General features: G+C 34.1%; 1 protein-coding gene across 2 annotated transcripts in view; it reads right to left on the bottom strand.

Annotated features, from left to right (window-relative positions):
• Nucleotides 1-23,324, bottom strand: part of CEP83 (centrosomal protein 83kDa) — a 71,330-nt gene that overhangs the window by 35,049 nt on the left and 12,957 nt on the right. For both annotated transcript variants that reach the window (XR_001145031.1, XM_004675809.2), the window contains exons 2-6: nt 12,225-12,489; nt 11,670-11,820; nt 9,792-9,884; nt 7,616-7,747; nt 2,212-2,463 (exon numbers count right to left, since the gene is read on the bottom strand). Coding sequence is in view for 1 of the 2 variants with exons in the window: in XM_004675809.2 (XP_004675866.1) it covers nt 2,212-2,463; nt 7,616-7,747; nt 9,792-9,884; nt 11,670-11,820; nt 12,225-12,397 (801 nt within the window). In the remaining variant the exon portion in view is untranslated. The remainder of the gene's footprint in view (nt 1-2,211; nt 2,464-7,615; nt 7,748-9,791; nt 9,885-11,669; nt 11,821-12,224; nt 12,490-23,324) is intronic.

Below are 23,324 nucleotides of genomic sequence, written 5' to 3'. Positions count from 1 at the left end.
TAGGGAAGCTCCATGTTTAGCAGTTTGAGGAACCTCCAAACAGTTTTCCATAGTGGTTGTACTAAGAAAACTAAGTGCTTTTAAAAATTATTTCTGAGACTCCCTTAATACCACAGTTGTTAAAGTCTCAGCACTATCAAGCTATCACCAGCTACTGCAGCCTGAGTTGTAGAACTGACCAACATGGCGCAGCTGACCTCTCCTGACCCTCCTGCTGCTCCCCTCAGCAATGTATTTCACTAGATCCCCCTAGACTGCTCCCCACTCTGTCTCTGGTGAGTCCTCTCACCCCTGTACCTGTGGCCAGTGCCCCAGTTCTTGTGTGCATAAATAAATCTTGTTAAAAATTCTATCAAAATAGCTGAAATGAAATCATTTAGCATTTAAATGATAAGCTTCAATTTTATAGCATCTCATTTCCTGTATTTCTTAAACATAATAAGAGCATATTTTCCTCAACTGTAAAATGATACTCCTCTAGCCAAAATCAAAGAAAATGTTTGTTGTCCTGTGCTTATTTCATCTCACAAATGAAAGAATTAAACATAGGCTTTTGAAAATGGCATAAACCAAACAATCCATTTTTTGTCATACTTCAACTTACCCTGGGGGAAAAAAAAACCCACACTAAACAATCTCAATGAAAAGTTTCACATTGGGACCATACACTGGATTCAACTGCAATAATCCCCACTTACTCTGTGACTATATAAAAAAGGGTAGTAAGAGGGCACCTAGTCTCTTTCTGAACTGCCTCATGTTTAAGGGCCAATGATACTAATAAATTCAGTTCAGAAAACTAGCAAATACTGTTAATCAACCACATCAAAAAATATTAAAAAGTGACTTCAACCCTTAAACATGAATTTACCAATTTATTCTGGAGGGGGTTAGGAGAGGATGTTAATCACTATTATGGATTTGAGTATTAAATTTTCACTAACTAGATGCCCATTAATTTTTCTCCAACTCAAATCACTTGGTAACTACTCTGGGGAAAAAAGGAAGTAAGTACTCTGGCCTGCTCAAATGAAAACAAGTTAGTATATTTGCTACATGATAGACATTAAGTAGTAGGAATATTAAGCATATCTGAATAAAATGGTGAAGGGATACAAAATATGCCACTATTGGGCAAAAATTATTTTGTGCTAAAGGCATCTGCGACCAACAAACACAGGAAAAATTGTTATTATCAGCCTAAAATCTTTACCTCTGCCTAAAAACAAAGACTCTGAAAAGAATTCAGCTATCATAAATCCCTTTCCTAAGGGTTTCACAACCAGGAAAGATGGACACCCATCAGGGAAGAAGTCAGTACCCAAGATAAAAAGCACCTACACAGACATTATTACAAAACTAGCTTCTCTCACCTATCTCCTAAAAGCCCATTTATCTTTCCTCAAAGTCATCTGTTTTCCCATGTGTCCTTTTCCCCCTTACTCCACCTATTAAGGTGGTATTGAAGCTCCAAATTCTAGCATCCTTTTTGAGTCATAGTCTTCACATTTTCATGTACATACATGAATAAAATCTGTCTTTTCTCTTGCTTATCTCTCTGGTATCAGTTTAATTCACAACCTCCAAACCCTCCATCTAAAAGAACTAAGGAAAAATTTTCCTCTTAACAATGAAAACCAAGATTCTTTATTAGCAGATCCCTCTAGGTACTCCAACTGGCTTTGCCAGTTCTTACCCTTTCTGATGAACTCAGGGAAGTAATTCAGTAAAGGTATGTATGAATTAGGAACCAAACTGGAGTTTATTACTCTGGCAAGAAGCTCTGATAATATATTACTATTGAATTTCTGTTCCAAAAGCAATTAGGATTTTAAGATCTTGAATCCTAATGTAAAAAACAAACAAACAAACAAACAAAACTAGGAAGAACTAGGAAGAAACTGTTCTCTTTGGTTTAATATAACTTTAGTCTTCAGAAATTTCACATATTCTGCTCCATGGAACTACTAAGAGTTCTATCATTTTAGATTTTAGATAGGTGACAACTCACAAAGAACACCCTTTATAAATATGATGGCAAAGCTACTGCTACAGATCAATAGCTGTCTTCTATACTCTTGGGATTCCACAAATGCGTCAGCATTAAATTGGCAAGTATACATTTATGCTCTAAAAATCAAAGGCTTTCAACTGCATTTTTTTTTTTTTTAAAGTACAGCATATTCCACTGGGAAGCAATTAAAACCTTACCTCCAGGGATCTTACTGTAGCCTGCATCTCAGCCAACTGCCGCACCTGAATTCTTTGGACATTTTCTACCTGAGCATCAGAATTCTCTTTTTCAGCCCTTAATTCTACTACTTCGGTCTCTAAGCCTTTTAGTTTCTGACACAAATGGGCTTTTTCTCGTGCAAGTTGTTCCAATCGTTTGCTGTCTTTTGTGGAATCAACACTAAGGAGCTGGTTATGTAGTTCTTCTTTATCTTTCTCCAGTCTTGCAATCTGGTTTTAAACAAAGCACACAATTTTAAATTACTGAATTTTCAGTCATGAACATGCTCTACAAGTGAATAAATTGAAAAGTATACAGTATGAAAAAGAAACTCAGGTGGTGAGGGAAAAACACAAAGAATATAAATCTAAAATGCTACATTCTTCATGTTGAGGGAAAAAGCATCTGTCCTACTTTCCTACTATCTTCCACAGGGGAGAGAATAAGTTGTGTCTAGCAACTTTGGTCTTCTCACTCCTACTAACCATGAAGCTGGTTTACTTTCAAAGGTCTTCCTAACCTCTGAGGTACTTCACAGGTATTTCATCTCTGCAGCAGAGGGGGCAAAGTAATCAAAACTCTCTCCCTTTCCTGCTCTCCCCAACTCCCCTCCACCACTGCCATCACCAAATCTTTGAAATTAACAGAGTAGCTCCCACTTTTTCTCTTTTTTAATATCAATTTTTTCCAGATTCAATTTAATTAAGGAATTCAGCTATTAAAAAAAATATATTAGACATAGATTTAAACAGCAGGGGTGTTTGTAGCTAGGGTGAGCACAGAAGGCTCAGACTAGGTTGCTCTACAACCTAGTGGCCAAGCAACAACTGATTGCTCACATTGTTATGAATGAATCTAAGAAGTGTTAAGACCTCTAAACCAAGGCAGGATCTGTTTTCCTCATCTATAAAATGAGGTTACATTGGGGACTAGTTTTTCCAGTTTTAACATGTACAGCTTCCAATTTGGAATTAAAGATGGCAATATAGTTAGAGCTTTGCAGTGGGCAAACACCATTTTTTTCCAGAAAATAAAATTTATCCACGGCAACAACTGAAGAATTCAGAGTTCAGCTGAAAGAATTCAAAAGCCCAATTAATGAATGTCTGTACTGTTTTCCCTCCCACCGGTTATATATAAACATTATTCCCACAGTTTAGTCACTACCTTTTTTCTTTCATGTTCTCTTCCCTTCAGCTACTTGTGTGACTTTGTGCAAGATACCTGTGCACTTTGGACTCAGTTAAAATGAAGGGTTTGGGCTGAATGACCTTTCAGATACCAAATAGCTTTTGCACCAATTACTCAATACAGTGTTAATGTGCTGTACAGGAGGTGTAACAGTTTGTCTAGATCAGGATTGTAACTCCAGTTCACACAAGAGTGTTTCTGAGTACTTGCTATAGATCAAGAGCTGAACTAAGTGTGCCACACATAAAATTTTATCTTGTGACAATTTCTCCTATAGCCTTCATTCTACATATGGGCAGACAGGTAATAGTCCTAAGGAGCATGTGTTGTAGGTTATAGAAATTGTGGGACAAACCTCACAGTGGCAGGAGTAGAACTATTTATTATCCTGAAAGCAGAACTATCAAATCATTCCTATGAAAATGAGCCTTGTAATTTCTCTACTTATGTGTTCATTTAACACATGTATTGAATATTTACAATGTAATCCGGTACTGTTCTGGGTCATAAAAATACATTAGAGAACCTAGCAGACAAGCAAATCATGAAACCAGTGTTAGGAAGCTTATTATATTCAGTCACTGCCAAGACACCACTCTTGTACCAGTTTTCTGGGCACAGACCTTAGACACATCCTCAGCAATTTCCTTCCACTCTCGATCAGAACCACATGTCATCTTCCTGGATATACTCAATTTGTGGTCCTCTCAATCCTCTCTAAATTTCTGAAAGGTTTTGTTTGAATTTCTCTTTTGTGACATTTATCCAAATCTGTCTACAGTTATCATTACATTTACTTTATTCTCTTCTAGAACATAAATTTACTTGACAGGAAGTATGATGTATTAACCAATTTTACTTTTTAAAAAATTGTTGAAGGGTTAGGGAAGAGTTGATCTTTGCAAATGATTATAGCACCTCTGCTTCTCCAAGGCACACAAAAAGTAAGTGTAGTCACTACTCAGTAACCAAGCGGGATTATTTTTAGGACCCAGTCAGATACTAAACTTCATGGCTCAAGTCACTTATATAAAATGGCATCATATTTACACATAACTTAGGCATATCCTTTCAAATACTTTAAATCTGGTTGTTTGAGTTTGAGTTCTTTGTATATTTGACTTATAGTACTTTATAAGCTATGTCTTTTGCTAATATTTTCTCCTACTCTTAAATTCTTCTGTTGAAAGTATCATTCATAGATCAGAATATTTTGATTTGAAGACGACTAGCTTATCATTTATTTTTTTCACAGATTTTGTATTTGGTATTCTATCTATAAAGATATCACTGAATCCAGGATTATCTAGGTTTTCTACTATGTAATATGTTTTACATTTAATTGTATGATCTGTTATGAGCCAACACATTTGCTTTGTTTACTATTATTTTGTGTGTTTCCAGAAGAACTGGAATGTGGGCCAGAGGTTAGGAGGGATGAGAGGATTCACTAGCAACAGTAGGGAGCAAAACAGGCAGATTTACTGAAATACACTGCTAAGGGAAACAGCAGGAGACAGGCGAGGTCTGCTGCACTGTATCTTGGTTAATTCCCCGGCCAGGTATCAAACTCAGGCTGTAGCAGTGACAGCACTGAGATTTAAGTACCAGGTCACTAGGGAGAGGCCTATGAGCTAAACATTTGAAGAGTACATAGTAGACGTCTAGATTTCTTTTATTTTTTGCATGTATATGTCTAGTTGTTCTAGCACCATTTATTGAAAACACGGTATGTCTCCATTGATTCCCTTTTCTCTGTGAAAGATCTGCTTACTACTATATTATCTGCTTACTATATTCAGGCAGGTCTATTTCTAGATTCTTGGGTATGTTATTTGATCTACTTGGCTATTTGTTTGCCATAAGCATAATGTTCTACAGTAAGTCTTGAAGTCAGGTAGTGTTACCTTTCTACGTGTTCTTATTCAATATTGTATTGGCTATTCCAGAACTTTTCCTTCTCTATATAAACTTTGGTATCAGTGTGTTGACATCTACACAATAATATGCTAAGTTTTGATCAACATTATACTAAATCTGTAAGTCAAACTAAGAAGGAAAATATCTGAACAACACTGATTCTTACTAGTTATGAATACTACTTTCCATTTAAGTAGTTTTTATTTGATGTAATCCAGAGTTTTATAGTTTATATAAATCTTGTACTTTAGATTTACATATAAATAAATTTTTCATATGATGCAGTACCTGCTGCCCGGTTTTTAAGATCTGAATACTTTCCCCACTGAATTACTCCTGCTCCTTTCATTCAGTCTACCTATACACTCTCCTGTACCTAAAATCCTCTATATGCTCTTCCCTATTCTATGCCAAATAATGAAACGAGTTGTAATAACATGTTGAAAACAACAGTACCGCTTTGAATACAACTCTATGAGCAACTTAATTTCCTCTGTATAATGTTCCAAATTTAACAAGTTCTTACAGCCAAATGCAGTGAGAAATAATAACACAGTATACAGTATATCTCTTAAGATAAAGGTATCATCTTTCATATATTATTATTATTAAATCCAGAATATCATGAAGGAGCGTGAATTCCTGCAGTACTTCTCAGGAAAACACTTAATTGTAAAATTGGAAGATGGTTAAAGTGGGCTTTACTTTTAAGTTTCATATGTGATCTGCAATCATCTCACTGTTACTACTATTGTATATAGAAAGTGGAACATACAGTAATGAAAGGAAAGCCAACATCCAGTTACCCACTAATTAACACTGCTCCTGCATAATCAACTGGGAAGCAAAAAGAAAGCAATTTCAATTTTACAGAAAGTCTTACATTTTAGCCTTTATGAATTATGGCTTCCTAGAATTTCTAGGAAAGTTATCAGATAAATAATGAAAATTAATAATGCCCCAACAACCCCTTAAAAATTTTCATGAATATCATTTGGTCTTTTATGGGTGAAATAAATTAAGTCATCAGATTTCAGATGGTTTCATTAAAAAACAAAGCAAAGAAACTAGAGAATATAAATAATCATTACCAGATAAACACATCATCATTAGACTTAAAAAGCAAAGTATAAAATAAAGCACCACTATCATTAACCTTGGGGGATACTTGTTAATAAACCAAATCTACATTTTAATATGGAAAAGTTCATTATGCCAATTTTTCACAAGAAATTTTTCATGAATTTCTGTGAGACTTTAGGCAAGTCACTTAATCAGAATTCTTATTTAAGGGAGGAAAATCAATCCTGCCCCACCTGTGATCATTGCACCAGCAGATCACACAGGACTAATGCATTTCAAGTTGTAGAGAATTTTATACAAGCAAAAGACTATTGAAAACATTGATCCCTTTCTAGTTATATATTAGTAATGTGACCAAATAATCCAAAGCTCATACAGCTTCTCAGGTATTAAATAATCATGGAATAGTGTGCTCACTGGTAAGAATAAACCAGTTTGATTCACTTACTAATCTGGTAAAGCAAAGTGTATTTTAATTCTGAATTCCAAAAAATAACATTAAGTACATAATGCAAATGTGCTGGTACCCAGAATCTTCCACATTAACTATAGTCATTGAGCTATGTTTTATGAATTCAACTATTATTTAAATACTGTAGACTAAAATTGGTATTTCTGTCTTTCTACTGTGAAAAATCATCCAAAAACAACACAACGAATGAGGAATACACACCCTGTTTTTGGAAAATCTAGGAGAAAAACTACAGACTACCAAAGCAGCAGAGTCGGAGCAGCAGGGATGCACGCTGTCGCAGCAGAAAATGTTGTAGTTGCAGACTTAAAGTCAAAGTACACCTTCTTGAAGGTGACCCCAAGTATAAACCCTTTACTTAGATCACTGGAAACAAGGCAGTGGGTTGACAGCCAAAGCTCTCCTGGATATGGTTTGGTTCTAAGGGGACATGCTAAATAAGGAATCAAACAAACTATATTTACAAAGATTAGCCTGTTTCTGTGGCTATCAGAAAAAAGTGACATAACTACCTCTATTCACCGAGGTAAAAGAAGCAAAGAACAGCTGAAGTAGAACATCCCCCCAAAAAACTGTTACAGACATAAAAATCATGATAAAAACCTTTCCATTAATAAAAACCTATGTAGTCAGCACTAACAGGATTTACAAAAATATACAATCAAAATCTTACCAACTACTTAGTTAATGACTGAATTAGTATAATTATTACTCACCTCTGATTCATATTTTATTTTTTCTTCTTCTAAAATATGTGCAAATTCTTTTTTCTGGTGTTCAAATTCTGACTTAAGAAATGTATGTTCATAACGAAGCTGATTATACCCAGCTCTATACTTTTCCACTTCCTGAATTAAAAGAATGAAATTTATCACAAACATACATGAAATATATTTATACTCCAAAAATCATTTTTGCAAATGTAATTTTAAACTGCATAATAGTGAGAGATATTCTAAAAGTAAAAAATAAATTTAACAGAAGTATAAACCTTGGAAAAGTTCTCATGACACATTCTACATATTCCTGAGGAAGTAAGTACCTTTAAAACAAGCTATCATCCAATTAAACTACTTTTCACTGACTCATAATAAACATGTACAGCATGTAAAAAGTTTTACTTAGGAATGTAGCATACTTTTCAAAATATATTTAGATTTAAAAATTAGTTTTGTAATAAAACATAAAATACCACCCTAAAAATCAGAGCTTGAATTCAAAAGATAAATTTTTAAACATTTAGTATAGCAATCTAGGATCAACCCCACATTATAATAGTTTAATCCACCACACCAGTTTAAAGAATATAGTAGCATCAACTCTTCTGACTAACCAGGAACACATACAATTCCCTTCTAAGTGCCAATCCTGCTCCCTAACACTATGAAAGCTGCTGCCATTCTGGATCTTAATAAATACTATGGTAAAAGAGCAGAAAGATGAAGATGACACTATTCAACATGCATCAGGAAATTAAGTAACAAAGAAAAGGTGCCTTCTGAAATCCTGAGATCACTGTAAATCTTCAGTTAAAAGATTTCTGTTCTAAACCCATTCAGCCATGTTTCATAATTCTGTTGGTGACATACCGTTATACATTACTTATTTATTTTTCAATCAACTGTTGTTACATATAGACTGACTGTATATATGACAGTGGCCCCATTATATAAAATACAGCCTAAGTGTGTAGCAGGTATTCCACCTAGGTTTGTGTACTTTGGACTCCACAATATTCACACACAAAATCACCCAACAATACATACCTTAGAACATATCCCCATCATTCAGCAATATATGACTATATTTAGCTCTTTAAATGCTTTTACTGTATTTGATCATCTGGAGTTTAAATGATTTTGTTTATATCCAAAAAATTAAATCTATTTCCAAACCATATGCTTTGGTTATCCACCAGAAGAATATTCAAAAGATCATTCTGTCAAGCCAGTAAGTCATTTATAAATGACTACAATAAATCCTCATTATAATGGGAGGATTCCACAACCTGGCTTGTGTAGTGGCAGCGTCACTAGACTACAGCTTTCCCAAGGGGTCCATTTTGAATAGAATATATATTCTTAAGGTTCAGGATATTTGTTAGATAAGATAACACATAAAATGTCTATAATATGTTTAATATCTGTTATCTTTTTCCTGTACCCTTTACTAAGCATTTAGTCAATTATACCAAATTTCCACGTAAGGACACATCTCAATCTGAAAGAAGATTTAAATTATCACTTTTCTGGGGTTGTATTAAATTCTTTCCTCCAACAAATAATTGAGTACCTATTATATGCTAGTTACTGTCCCAGAAACTTGGAGTAAGAGAGATAAAAGTTCCTTCTCTTATGCAATTTACATTCTAGGTGGTAAAAGGAAATAAAAAGTAAGCACAATAAATTTTACATAACATATTAGAAGAAAAATACTAGATGGGGAAAAATGAGTATAGCAGGGTAATTGTGGAGTTAAAGGATAAGGAGAAAATGAGAAAAGCAGATTGCATTACTAAATGGGGACAAAGGTCAGTCAAAGTAGGCCTCATAGAAAAGGTGAAAATTCAGCAAATACTTAAGAGTTGAGAAATTTACCAAGAAATATCTAGGAGATATTTCTAACAGAGCAGAAGCAGCTACTACAGCAATGGCTCTTGAATGGTACCATTTCATTTTTAGAATGTCAAAGAAGCTTCAAAGAGACCAGGGAAACTATGGAGGGGAGGAAGTAGAAGAGATCATGGAACCTGATCCTTAGGCCACTCCAAGGACTCTGAATAAAAAAGGGAGCTACTACAAGGTTTCTGAGAAAGGAAATGATGCTTTTCCTCAAGTCTTTCAAAATCATACAGAGAAAAAAAAAATTGTTGCTTGTATATAAATTACTTACCTCATCTAAATTTCTAAAATGCTCTCTCATTGGAGCTTCTAATTCTTGTTGTATCTGAACTCTTAACGATTCCAGTTTTTGTGGTGTTAATACCTAATATGTAGGAAAAACCAATATTAAATATGAAATCACAAATATTAAAATCAAGAAGTCATCAAATTTCAGAGCTTCTCTCCTAAAAATGACAAGGTAATTCAATTCATAGCAATTCACAATATACCTAATTTTATAATAATAATTTTATTATATAAATAAATTATAATTTTATTACATAAATAGAACTATCACATGAAATAATTAAGAATGTCAATTTCAAACCCTCACATATATCAAATTTTTTGTTAACAAGAGGTAAAATCAATTGCTATTATTGTTAGGAATAAGGATGTAGGCAGTAGAAATTTCATGTTGGAAACACTGGCTAATAGTTTACTTTCTAAAACAAGCAAAATAAAGGTAAAATAATTTGGCATACCACAAAGAATACCTCAGACTTACTTTCAATCTGAAAAGGTTGACTGTTATTCTGACCACCTACCCAAATTAATGTTGACTCCTTCCTGTTATATTTTCCTATAGAACTCATATTTCAGGAAGTAGTTAATATTGATTTAAGCTCTGTAAGGTCACTCAGAGTTAGTTTTTATTCAGCATGATATTCCCAACACTTCACACTAATGCTTGGCACACAAGTACCACTCAATTACTTTTTGAATGAATGAAAAATGATGTTTGTTTAAAAATGCCTAATTGGGAACTCCTGGTGGCACAGGGGTTAAAGACAGAACTATTGAGCTATCACTAGCCACTGCAGCTCAAGTTTGATACCCAGGCCACCAGGAAGCTAACCCACATGCCTTAGCATACCTCTCCTGTCCTGCCCACTACTCCCCTCAGCCCTCAGCAGTGTATTTCATTTCATCCACCTATTCTGCTCCCCACTCTGTCTTTGGTGAATGCTCACACACCCCACATCTCTGGCCTACACCCCAGTTCTTGCATGCATAAATAAGTCCATCTTTAAAAAAAATGCCTAAGTGTACTGATACTAACCCCTGTAATTAAGAATATGTTCAGTTAAATTCATTTATTCATCTATATTCCATATAGCCTAAGTATTTTACTGAATCAATGTCTATACTTTAAATAAACCATTGTGTAACATACTATTACCTATCACCTACAAACATGCTGCTCTAAATACCTAACATATTAACTTATTGATCCCCCACAATAATCCACACTATAGATACATCATCATCCCTCTTTTATAGAAATTGAAGGACAGCAGGTGCTATTTGGAAATTAAATGAATATAGAAAAAAACACCACTGGTAATAATTTGAAATGTGTAGTAAGTTTTACAGTGCTATAGTTTAACTGTGCTTTGTTAAGTAAATGTATAAATATCTAAAAAACTGTAACTGGTCCTCAGTACCAACTTTTGGTTGAGAAATTCCATTTACTTTATATTTTGTCACCAATTATGTACAAATACTGCTTTTACAGCTTTTTAAGTATCACCTTAGAAAAATATTTTTCACCCTAGCTTCAGTTATAAGACTTAAAGGAATATTAGAAATCCTTTCCTTTAAATATATTATCTCTAAAGTTATATAAATTCAAATAGGACTTTGCTCCAGTTATTCTTAATAGTGAAACATTATTTAAATCAGAGTAGGTAATATAATAGCAACTGACTTACACTTATTTCATGGCTAAATCCTACCAGGTAGCTAACATCCTAGAATATCTGAGAGATTAAATGATACTACCTGGATATATAATAAGATATTCATTAAGAACACATAATTTACCAGAACTACTAACTTTCACTAAATTATCTACCTTTATGCTAAGTCAAGTATATTTTCTTACCTGCAACTTCATTTCTTCTAAGTCTTTAGTTTTCTCTACTAATTCCCCTCTTAATTCTTCAAGCAGCAGCTGAAATTTTTCCTGGTTAGTTTGCTTTTCATTTAATAGGTGCTTGAGTTCATTTTGTGATTTTATGTACTCATCCTGTAACCTGGTATTTTAAAAAAATTCAATTTTAAGTATATTCTTTGCTTTCTAATTGCAATACTTTATGTAGTTGACCACCAAAGAACAAGATTAAAATCCATTCTATTAAACTTGTAACTTCTTTACAGTTTCGTTTTATTAGTACTTTTGTTTCTGAATGCAATTAAAAAATACACATTTAGCCACCAAAATACATTTGATTTTATATGGCCAGTTACTTTAAAAATCAACTTTAATGCAAAATCTACTTGACATCAGTTTGAATAAAGTAGTTTTAAGGCAAAAATTTTACTATCATTAAAAGTTGCAAATGTATACACTGCAAAATAAAATTATAGTTATGTAACAAAGAAAACATTCAGTTAATTTTTTAATCAAGTCACTAGTGTCCAAATTTAAGTAATTTACCTTGTATGTTCAGCTTTCAGAGTCTGATAATTAGTTTTATGATGTTCACATCTTAATCTCTCATCAATTAACATTTTTTGGAGCTCAGATTGAGAGTTTGTTAGACCACTGTCTCCACCTGGCGGAAAATTGGTGGGAAAAGTGTCCATATTGGTAAATGAGCTGACAACCATGTAAAATTAAGCTCTGGTTTTCTTAATATCAGTTTTCTTTCCAAGAGTGTATTCCACTTCTTTCTTGCTCAGACTGTTAAGAAGCCAAATACCTGCACACAGAAATACACAATTAGTGATCAGTGAGTTCCTTGAGTGTTATATATTTTTACCACTTACTGTTCTCCTTATTAACTTCCATAAAACCCAATTTTCAGATTTTTCATGAAACAAAATTTAACAAATCATATGTTAATTTTTTTTACTTCATGCAAAATTTCTTTAATATCAAAATTACATTTCAAGTATTAGCCTAACTGAAAGTACAGTGCTTTCCACGGCAGGTACCACTGGAACCACAAATACTACTCATGGGAAAAACCTTTAGGCACTTGTAAGTAGCTGGGGATAATTCTGGTCTTCACAAAGATAACCATGAGCAGTAACTATGTCTATGATTAATGCCTCAAAGAGCTTTGTGCTTTGTTTTGATACAAAGTGAACTGTATTTGGGCTACAGATTCAGATGAGAAATCAGTCAATGCAAACATTAGCTCCTATGTGTTATAAACTATGTTAAAAGTAGGACTCTGAATCACTGAGCTACCCCAAAACTGCTCCCCCAATATTATCAAAGTGTTTGCTGTATCTTGAAATAAAAACAGTAAAATGTCCTTATTGTAAGTAATCAGAAGCCAAAATTTTTATCAGAAATGTTCTGTCCCCTTTAACTTTAATTTTTCTCAAAACTAATGTAAATGTGTGTGCATTTTCCTAATAGCCTCTCCCTTCGTCATTGATTACTTCAGATTACCTTTTATTGCTACAAGAAAATAAATATTGGGCCGCCATGTCAACACAAGGGGTTAAAGCTCAGTAGCACTATGAAACTATCTGTAGCCACATGAGCTTGATCCCCAGCCTGGGAGGAGACCCACATGGGTTGGCAGACCTCTCCTGTCCTGCCCACCACTCCTCTCTCATCAGTGTATTTCAGTCAATTCGCCTGTTCTGCTCCCCACTCTGTCTCTGGTGAATCCTCTTACCAGCCCCACACCTGTGGCTTATACCCCAGTTCTTGTATGCATAAATAAATAAATCTTTAAAATATATATATATATATATATATATATATATAGCCTATGCAAAACAACCATTAAATTACTCGTGGTTGTAATATGTCATTTCTAATAAATTAGTATACTGTCTTCATTTAAATTAAGATTTTTCAAACTAAAATTGGGGTTGCTTTGATTTCTTGCCCAGGTATATTTTAATAAAGTGTGAAATCTTCAGAGATACTTTACTCCTAATTCTTACATTAAACATGCACCAAGATTCAACCTTTGCAAATGCAGAGCAGTCTGTAACTGCTGCTACATTAACTCTGCCAAAAGCATGCATTTGCCATAGGATAAACTGGCATATAATTTTGATTTACTTTTTAAGAGATAGAAACATACAATAAATCTATCTCAAACTTTCTAATAATGCCACCAAAAGGCATAGTGTTAGTTAGTAAAAGCTGAAACTACATTTGAAAAATCAGTAACTATTTTTAAATCTCACTGCTAATGAAAAAAATTTCCAAATTAAAATCAGTTGTGTTTTAGGTCCTAATGAGTGAACAGTAAATATTCTTGCTGTCTGTACTTTAAAATTGTATCTAATCTCCATGTAAATAAAATTGATTAAGATCATAACATCCAAAAACCTGTTAAAATGATATATCTCCATTCCTTTTGGCATTATCATCTACTAGAAGTATTCTTCAAGACTTCCCCTAACTTCAGGATATCTTCTTCCAATAGCCACCACTACCATCACCTAGTCTCCAACTGTAGTTTCCACATAAGAATATGTGTTTTGCCTTGTATTTCCAAACCAGGAAGATTTCTTGTTTATGATGATATTAGCAACTTTATTCCCTTTTCATATGTTCATTTTAGTGACTATAAAAGCTAGAATATACTATCATCCATACCAAACTAAAAACAAATTATATTTTTCCCCATTTCCCCAACACCCTCCCCCCCCAAAAAAAAATTACTTTTGTTATTGTTCTGTTTTGCAAATACACAGACGCACACAAAAATCAATACTAATGTTTCTGGAACTTTTCCTTTATCAAAATGATAAATCTGCTTTCCCTCTAAACCAACGCTAGGAATTTATCCTATAAACATAGTTGATTGAGTACCAAGTAGATAATTGCACAAGAATTTTCTTTGAAACATTTGTTTATAATAAAAAAATGTCACGAATAACCTAAACTTCCATAAATCTAAGTACATCTACACTTAGAAAGCATGTTAGATCTATCCTCATAACCCCGATAGCATGATAAAGTATAAATAATATATATACATACATTAACATACAGAGAATCAAATAATATACAATAAGCTGATGATAGCAGTAACTTCTGGGAAAATGCTAATGTAGGGATTCTCCCACAGGACAACCTAGACCTCGCACTTTCAATATTCTGTCAGACCTTCTATTCCAAAATATTTTTCAGATAATGTATTATAATTCTAGTAAGTATAGTATCACTGACATGCAAACAAGAAAGGCTGTGGATACAGAAAAATGAAAATAGTATTTGGAAACATTTTCCCCTAGAGGTACTTACAGAGACGTAACTGGGAAAATGAATTTGAAGACTGTCAAAAGATAATCAAAGAAAACAAAACTGGACTAGCAAGGAGTGGAGAAACCCTGGTAAAAATCCTTCATTTTGGATAGATTTTTCACCTTTGGAATAAAGGTAATTCAGAAGAGAGACCTTAGACTAGGTCTCAAATTGTTCAAAAGGAAAAAAAAAAATTACAAATATGTGACCATAAAAACAAAACCCAACTCGGGCCCTCCCCGGTGGCGCAGCGGGTTAAAGCACAGCACTAAGAATCTAAAGCCACTTCCGCATGAGTTCGATTCCCGCCTGCCCCGGAGGTGACCACATGGCGAGGCAGACCTCTCCTGACCCGCCCGCTTCTCCCCTCAGCAGTGTACTTCATCAGTCAGCCTGTTCTGCTCCCCACTCTGTCTCTGGTGAAGCCTCTTGCCGCCCCTGCACCTCTAGCCTGTACCCCAGTTCTGTATGCATAAATAAATAATCTTTAAAAAAAAAAAAAAACCCAACTCATTGGGAATATAAAGCAACATGAATAAAAGCCATAAGAAACAAACAATAGATACACAAGGGTCTTGTTATTAGAGCTATCAATGTTTCTAAAAGAAATATGTGTACAAGGCAATAAAAAACATTGTTTAGAATTTATGACAGAATTAGAACTGTGAAGAGTTATTAATTAAAACTCTAAAGAGTTATTAATTAAAACTAGGGCCCTCCCTGGTGGTGCAATGGGCTAAAATGCAGCACTGTGGGGATGTCCATAGCCACTGCAACTGGAGTTTGAATCCCAGCTGGGGAGGTGACCCACATGGCTCCGCAGCCTACCTGCTGTTCCCCTCAGCACTGTATTTCAGTCCATTTACCTGTTCTGCTCCCCACTCTGTCACTCTGTCTGGTGAGTCCTCTCACCCCCCTCACCTCTGGCCTGTAATCCCAGTATTTGTATAAATAAGTCTTTAAAATAAAAAAATAAATCTTGAACTGAAAAATTAACTAATATTAACAATAATTGACTATAACAGCCCAGAAGAGACATAATTTAAGAAATTGGAAAATAAGTTTTAAAAAGTATATTTAAGATGAAGGAGAAAGAGAAACAAGGATAGGAAATATAGGAAAGGATAAAAGAAATACAGAGAATAATGTTAAAATGCCATTCTAACAAATGCAACTGGAGGAAAGGACAGAGTATAAGCAAAACCTGCTCTCCAGAAGTTGAAAATTTCCCCAAACTGGTGTCAAATCTGATTCAAAAAGCTAAAAATCAAAAACAAATGAAAAAATCTTCAGTCAGTCAGAAAGAGGCACAGTATTTTCAAATAAGCAACAAAAATGCAGTGAAATCCAACAGCACACAATGTAATTACTTTGAAAGTGCTGAAAGAAAATAACTGCCAAACTCGTTCTGTAGGAGAACAAAAAATTTATTCCAAGAACGATGGCAAAATAAATCATTTTCAGATGGAACAAATTCATCCCAGAATATGCACACTAAAAGAAACAATAAAGGAGTACTAGGAAAATTGTCTTAGATGTGAACATAACTATGCAGAAATAAAGGCAGACAAGTGAAAACAGAAAATATGTGCATAATGCTAATTGAATATTGACTGCACAGAATACCTTCAGATTTTTAACATATGTAAACTTACAATATGTAAATGGTATATATAACAGTAACATAAGTGGTATATCAATCAGTAGAGATAGAATTACATTGCTTATAAACTGTATGAGGAAAAGTTAAAAGTTATCAATACTACATTTTGATAAATTAAGGATTTGTCACTGTAGTACAAAATGCACTGTTTGCAAACATAATCCATTTTGAGATCTCTAGGAAAGGGGTTGGCAAACAGGCCATGGGCCAAAACTGGCCTGCAATCCTTTTTAGTATGGCCATAAGATAAAAATGTCATTTCCTTTATGAATTTTTTTTAATAAGCATAGATGCAAAAATCAACAAAATGAGCAAATCAAATCCAAAACACATAAGTTATACATCATGAACCATTTATTCTAGGCATGAAAGGCTGATTCCACATTCAAAAATCAAGTAATGTAATCCAATATATCCAAGGCAAAAAATATATTTGATAAAATCCAACATCCATTCATGATAAAACTCTGAGTTGATAGACAGAGGAACTGCCTCCATTTAAAAAAAAAAATTTACAACTAACATTATACTTAAGGGTGACAAAAACAGATCTTTCCCATTAAGATCAAGAAACAAGGCAAGAATCTCCCTTTCGCATCACTCCTTTTGAACATGATACTGGATGAAGATTAGCTAAGAGAGAAGGACAAGAAAGGGATATAAAAGGCATACTGTTAGGAGAGGAAAATATAAGTATCTTTGGGTGCATATGATATAATCCTCTATGAAAAAGATTCAAAATAATCAGTTTTTTAAAAACCCTTCTAGAATGAATAAGCAAACATAACAAGGTTGCAGGATACAAGGTTAATATACAAGTTATTTTCCTATATAACAAGGATAAAAAGTGAAATTTGACATGTAGAACAATCATAACTTACCTTAACACCACCCTAAAAAGGAAAGGTATACATCTATGAAAATGTGTACAAGATTTATTAGGAAAATACTAAAATTTTTATGAAAGAAATCTAAGAACTGAATAAAAAGATAGTTTTTACTCATGAATAGAAAGACTCAATATTGCCACAATATCAGTTCTTTCCAATTATGATCTGCAAATTCAGTACAGTTCCAACAAGTTATTTTGTGGATATTGACGAAATGACTCTAAAGTTTACATGTAAAGGCGAAAGATCAAGAGATAACAGCCAACACAATACTAAAGAACAAAGTCACAGGATTGACACTATCTGACTTTTTGACTAAGCAATGGTTATCAAGACAATGTGGTATTACAAAAGGACAGACAAATAGAGCAGTGGAAGAGAAGAGAAAGTCCACATAGACTATTACAAATACCGTAAGCTGAACTTTAACAATGGAGCATATGCAAAAATAATATAAATAAGTGGTTCTAGAAACAGACCATATATCCTTCACAAAAGGTGGCTCAAAGTGGGTTATAAAAATGAAGAACCATCAAACTCCTAAACAGTGGCATGGGAGAAAATCCAGACGATCTCTGGTATGGCCACAGATAATAAGTCTGGCTTCATTAAAATTAAATATTTTGTTTTATAAGGGACACCAGCAAGAAAATGAAGACAGAAGCTACAGCTGGGCAAAAATACTTGAGACATATCTTGAAAGGACTGCTATTCAAAATATTCAAAGAATGCAAACTCAACAATTAAATAACCAGATTTTAAAATGCACCAAAGAACTTAACAGACATTTCGCTAACATATACAAGTAGCAAATAAACATATAAATCATCATGTATCATTAAGAAGTTGAAATTATAAACAAGATATCACTAAACACCTATTAAAATGGCCCAAGTCCAAAATGCTGAGACCACCAAATGTTGGTGAGGATATGGAACAACGGGAATTCTATTCATTACTCTTATTACATAATCAGCTGTCACATGTCTTGGCATTCACCCAAATGAAAACTTATATCCAGATGTCTATAACAATTTTATTCATAACTGTCAAAATCTGGAAACCACCAAGATGTTCTTTAGTAAAGTAAATGGATAAACCTGGTAGGCTGTGAGAATATAATGTTGTTCTGTGTTAAAAAGAAATGAGCTACCAAGTCATGAAAAGATACAGAGGGACCTTGAGTGACTTATTAGTACGTGAGAGACGCCATTTGAAAAAGAATGCATGCTGCAGAGTTTCAACCATGCAGTCGTGTGCCACATAACATCTCAAAGAAGCTATCCTGTAGTCTGTAAGATAGTTGGCAGTACCCTACTCTGCCTGTTAGATAGGGCAGCACCATCCCCATCAGTTGTGAGGGAAAAAAGGTCTCCATATTTTCAGTAATGTGCGCTAGGGGAGCAAAAATCCACTCCTGCCCCTCCTATGAGAACCATCTCCTAGAATGAGCATTTCATATATATATATATATATATATATATGTATATAAAGGCAAGTAGTGAGATAAGAGGCAACAACAACAACAAAAAAGCTAGAAACAAGACAATAAATTTAGGCAAATAATTACATAAATATAGAATAAATACTATGAATAGTTCTCAAAAGAAAAAAGCATAACCCAACTTTATGCTTTAAGACAAATGCCTATTATCAATTTTATTCAACACTCTACTGAAACAAGTAAAAATTAGAAAAGGAAAAATAGACATGCTTATCAATTTTTGTGCATATCCCTTTATTGCCGGGTAGTATTCCATTATTCCATTATTCTGGGCATGTTTGGGTTATTTCTGAGCATGAACATTACTTATTATGAATAATGCTGCCAAGAACACTGACATGCAGGATTTTATGGGGACATCTTTTCTGTTGGGGAAAAAAAGGGTAAATATATAATAAACTGCTGAATCATGAAGTTGTCTACATGTCTATCTTTCTAAGAAATGACATCTTTTTCCAAAGTGGTTGATAACATGAGATTTGTTTGCTCCATATTTTTGACATTAAATGTCAGTTATTAAAAGACAAACTGAAGTACATTTAAATTTTCAAGAGTTTGAGAATACACTGATTGTAGCCAGGCCAAATTGAAAGTGGTTCCGAGCACTAGAATAGGTGCTGATGGAAAGATTTACAGAGACAAAATGTGGGAGAAAGCAAGAAGTCACTTGATTCACTGTATCTTAAAAAGCTGCCTTATCTGGGGTAGCTTAGCTGACTCTGTGATTGTGGTGGTGGTTAATACTTTATTTTCTCAAATTCAAATGTACTGATTCTGTCTTACACTTTGATTTTGCTTAGTAGACTACCAAGGCATTAGAGCACTATCAATCTAATGGCCTCCTCCTTTAATTGCTATACAATGGGTCTTTTACATTGTAGCCATTTTGGGCACATAAAGTGCTATCTTATTGTGCTTTTAATTTTTATTCCTCTGAAGCACTTTTCTCTTTTTAAATGGTCACTCATAGATGTATGGAAAGATCTTTGCTTTAAGAATATTTACTCTATAACTGGTAAAATAGGCAAGTTATTTGCATATTTGGAACAAAAAATGTAAAATGTCTGTCTACTGACTACTTAGGCTTCCTAAGCACACACCTATTTTATACCTCCATATCTTTGAAAATATCAATTTCCTTGGTCAGAGGCCTTTTCCATCTCTCTGCACTTTGCTAGTCCAACATAGTCAACATACAGGACCCTCCTCAGGAATGAATTACTTCCTCCACAAAATACTTCTTTACATAGTTTCAAATAAAACTGATAACTAATCTGTCTTCTAACTTGTATTTTAGTGTATGCAGCATACTGAGTGTTAAATCAGGGCAAGAAACATGTTTTAGTAATCTTTATAACCCCAATCCCTAAAACACAGGTACCTATTAGCTCAAAAATGTCAAATGACTATATTCACCATTCTAATGCTATTCTACTGTGATTTATTTTTCTCATCCATATTCATTAACTGAGGCTTCTAGACCATAGTGGGCTGAATGCTGCCTCAAAAAATGACTTTACCGCCTAATTTCTTGTAACCTATGAATATTAGCTTACATGGGAAAAGATGTGCTTAAAGATCTTGAAAGGAGGCACTTATCCTGGATTATATGGGTGTACACTAAATAAAGTCACAAAAGAAGAGGCAAGAGAAAAATCTGAAACTATAGAGAAAAGAGCCCATGGGATTAGAAAGATGTGGCCAAAGTCCAAAGAATGCCTGGAATCACAAGAAGCAAGAAATAGATTCTTCCCCCATTTCCTTCAGCCCCCTCACTTTAATCCTCCCTTCCCAGTGTTTGGAGGGATGGTGGCCACTGATTTCAGGCTATCTGGTGTCTAGACTGAGAGAGGAATTTAAGCCACACAGTCTATGATCATTTGTTTCAACACCCATAGGAAACTAAAACACCGGTTTCTCTTCAGCCTATTCATTCACAATTGATTTTACCCAAACTCAAACTGTCACAAATTAAATTCCTACCAAGGTCAGGTTTTTGATTTCAACAAGTACACAAGTATCAATTACAGAAAACACATATATACACATATGAATACACATACATGCATACACTGGGCATTTTAATCATATAATGAAGTATTTCTATTGCGCAGTTTACCAAGAGCCCCACAGCACACACACGTGGAATCCTGCCACTCAGAGGTCCAAAGCCAATCAGAACTAGAAGGTCCCTTGAGCATGGGCGGCCTTCAGATGTCAGCATCCTATAAGGCTATTTAGCCATTTCAAAGTTAAAGAACATAAACTGATTCAGCTTAGATGGAGCAGAGGGGGGATGGGAGAAGGATGAGTTTGGTAAGTGCTGGCTAGTTTCCCAGCACAAGTGACCATCCACTTCTACAAACATGGATCCAATTCAGATGATAACCAAGGCAAGGGGAAAAAACCCAATACTCAAACCTTCAATACCAAAATATGGACAACTGCAGAAAACAGCCCAAGGAGGAAGAGTAACTCCAATACATTCCAGTTATATTTGGAATTATTCCAACTACATTCCGAGGTAAATGAAATGACTTAGCCTAAGAATCCTCAAGTAGCTATTTCTGCCTTTGTAAAAAAAAACAAAAACAGATTTAGGTATCATCCATGGACTGATATGTATGCTTAATGACATTCTAAGAAAACTTTATGAAAAACAAATGAAACACCAAATAATTTCTCTAAGAGTTATTAACAAGAATAAGAAGAGATGGTTGGGGCGACAGTTCTGGGTAAAAATTTATGTAATTGTCTCAGTTTTCTGAATGAATATTTACTGAAGGGCTTTTAACTCTCAGATGGGAGTGCTTTGGGCTTGTTACTTCAATAGGCTATAACATTGTTTTCAATAACAAGTATCTAATGTAAAATTACTGAGTTTTTTTATACCTTGATGACCAAACACTATACTCCAGTTTTTTATTTAGCTATTACACATGTTTGTCCTCCTGTATATTAGTCCATTTATATATATTTCTACTTAAAATATTGTAAAAGGAAAAAAGGTGAAAAAGATCAAACTGGTCAGTTTACTAAGCAGTAAACATTTATTAGATGGACAAGTCTCTGTGAAAGCAGTTTTTAAAAGACTTAGTACATCTTTTTCATTGTCCACTCTTTGCAACTATTAATTGTGACATAGCAACTATTAATTGTGACATAACCATAACCATGTTTCCTTTCTTGTCACTTCTTTTGGTCTGCCTCAGCTCTTCAGACCGACATGTGACATTTTTATTTGCACAGGAGCTGCATTTCTTAAGAGGTAGTACAATGTCTGCCGGAAAGGATAGTAATTCAAAATATTCTAAAAGCACAGCTGCTAGTGCTCATGGAAAACTTCCAAAACACAATCCATTAAAACTCACACGCTATGCCTTTAAGCACTTACAAAAACTGCTTTAAAAATTATATGCCCACAAAGTAAATGTTTTTTAAAAACACAAAGTCCAGGGAGAATCTACATGAGATATTACTTAAAAACAAAACATTAGAATGAATTTCTTTAAAATCCAGAGATAATCCTATATTAATCACCCAAACAGCCTTCGGATGGCCATCCTAGGGTGTTTTGTATACAAAAATTTGTCACAACTTGACACTCTGCCAGAACCTGAAGTGCAGCTGGGAGCAGGCCCTTCAAAGCCCTGGTACACTGCCAGGTCCCATAATTGTAATTTAGAAAGAAACAGGAGAGCAAAGGAAAGAGGAAGAGAAGAAGATATGCATTCGAGTGGTTAGCAATCAACCACCAAGCACTCTGAATTAAAATGTTTTTCTATTCTAACAATTGTAATGTCTGCCTCTGCAGTTTAATTTACACAAAAGAACTCTAGAAAGTAGGATATAGTAATCAGTTAACCTAAAATGCTTAGAATTATAAAAGTCTGAAAAATAGTGATCCAAAAGACAACTATAACTCTTACCCAAATCATACTTCATGTTCACGTTTCTCAGTGTAGACTCTATTACATATAACACAGGGACTTTCTAAGAGATTTATGAGCAGTTAATACTGTATGTGAGTTATAGAGTATTTTTTGCTCACAGTACCATCTTTCTCCTGAAGTAGAAAAGGCAACCATATGGCTCCTGACACAAAATGAAGATTATCTTCTGATCCAATAATGTATACTGGAAATTATTATTTGTCTTAAGTCCTGACTTAATTTATTTCTCTCAGATTTCCCCAATAGCCTGCAAAGTTAAATAAAGAAAACAGCTGATGAGTTCAACTGATATTTTTACTGAAA

This window comes from Condylura cristata, unplaced genomic scaffold (genome assembly GCF_000260355.1).
Source record: "Condylura cristata isolate star-nosed mole 26May11 unplaced genomic scaffold, ConCri1.0 scaffold00004, whole genome shotgun sequence".
NCBI classification, from domain to species: domain Eukaryota; kingdom Metazoa; phylum Chordata; class Mammalia; order Eulipotyphla; family Talpidae; genus Condylura; species Condylura cristata.
This window is presented reverse-complemented; position numbering and strand designations above follow the sequence as displayed.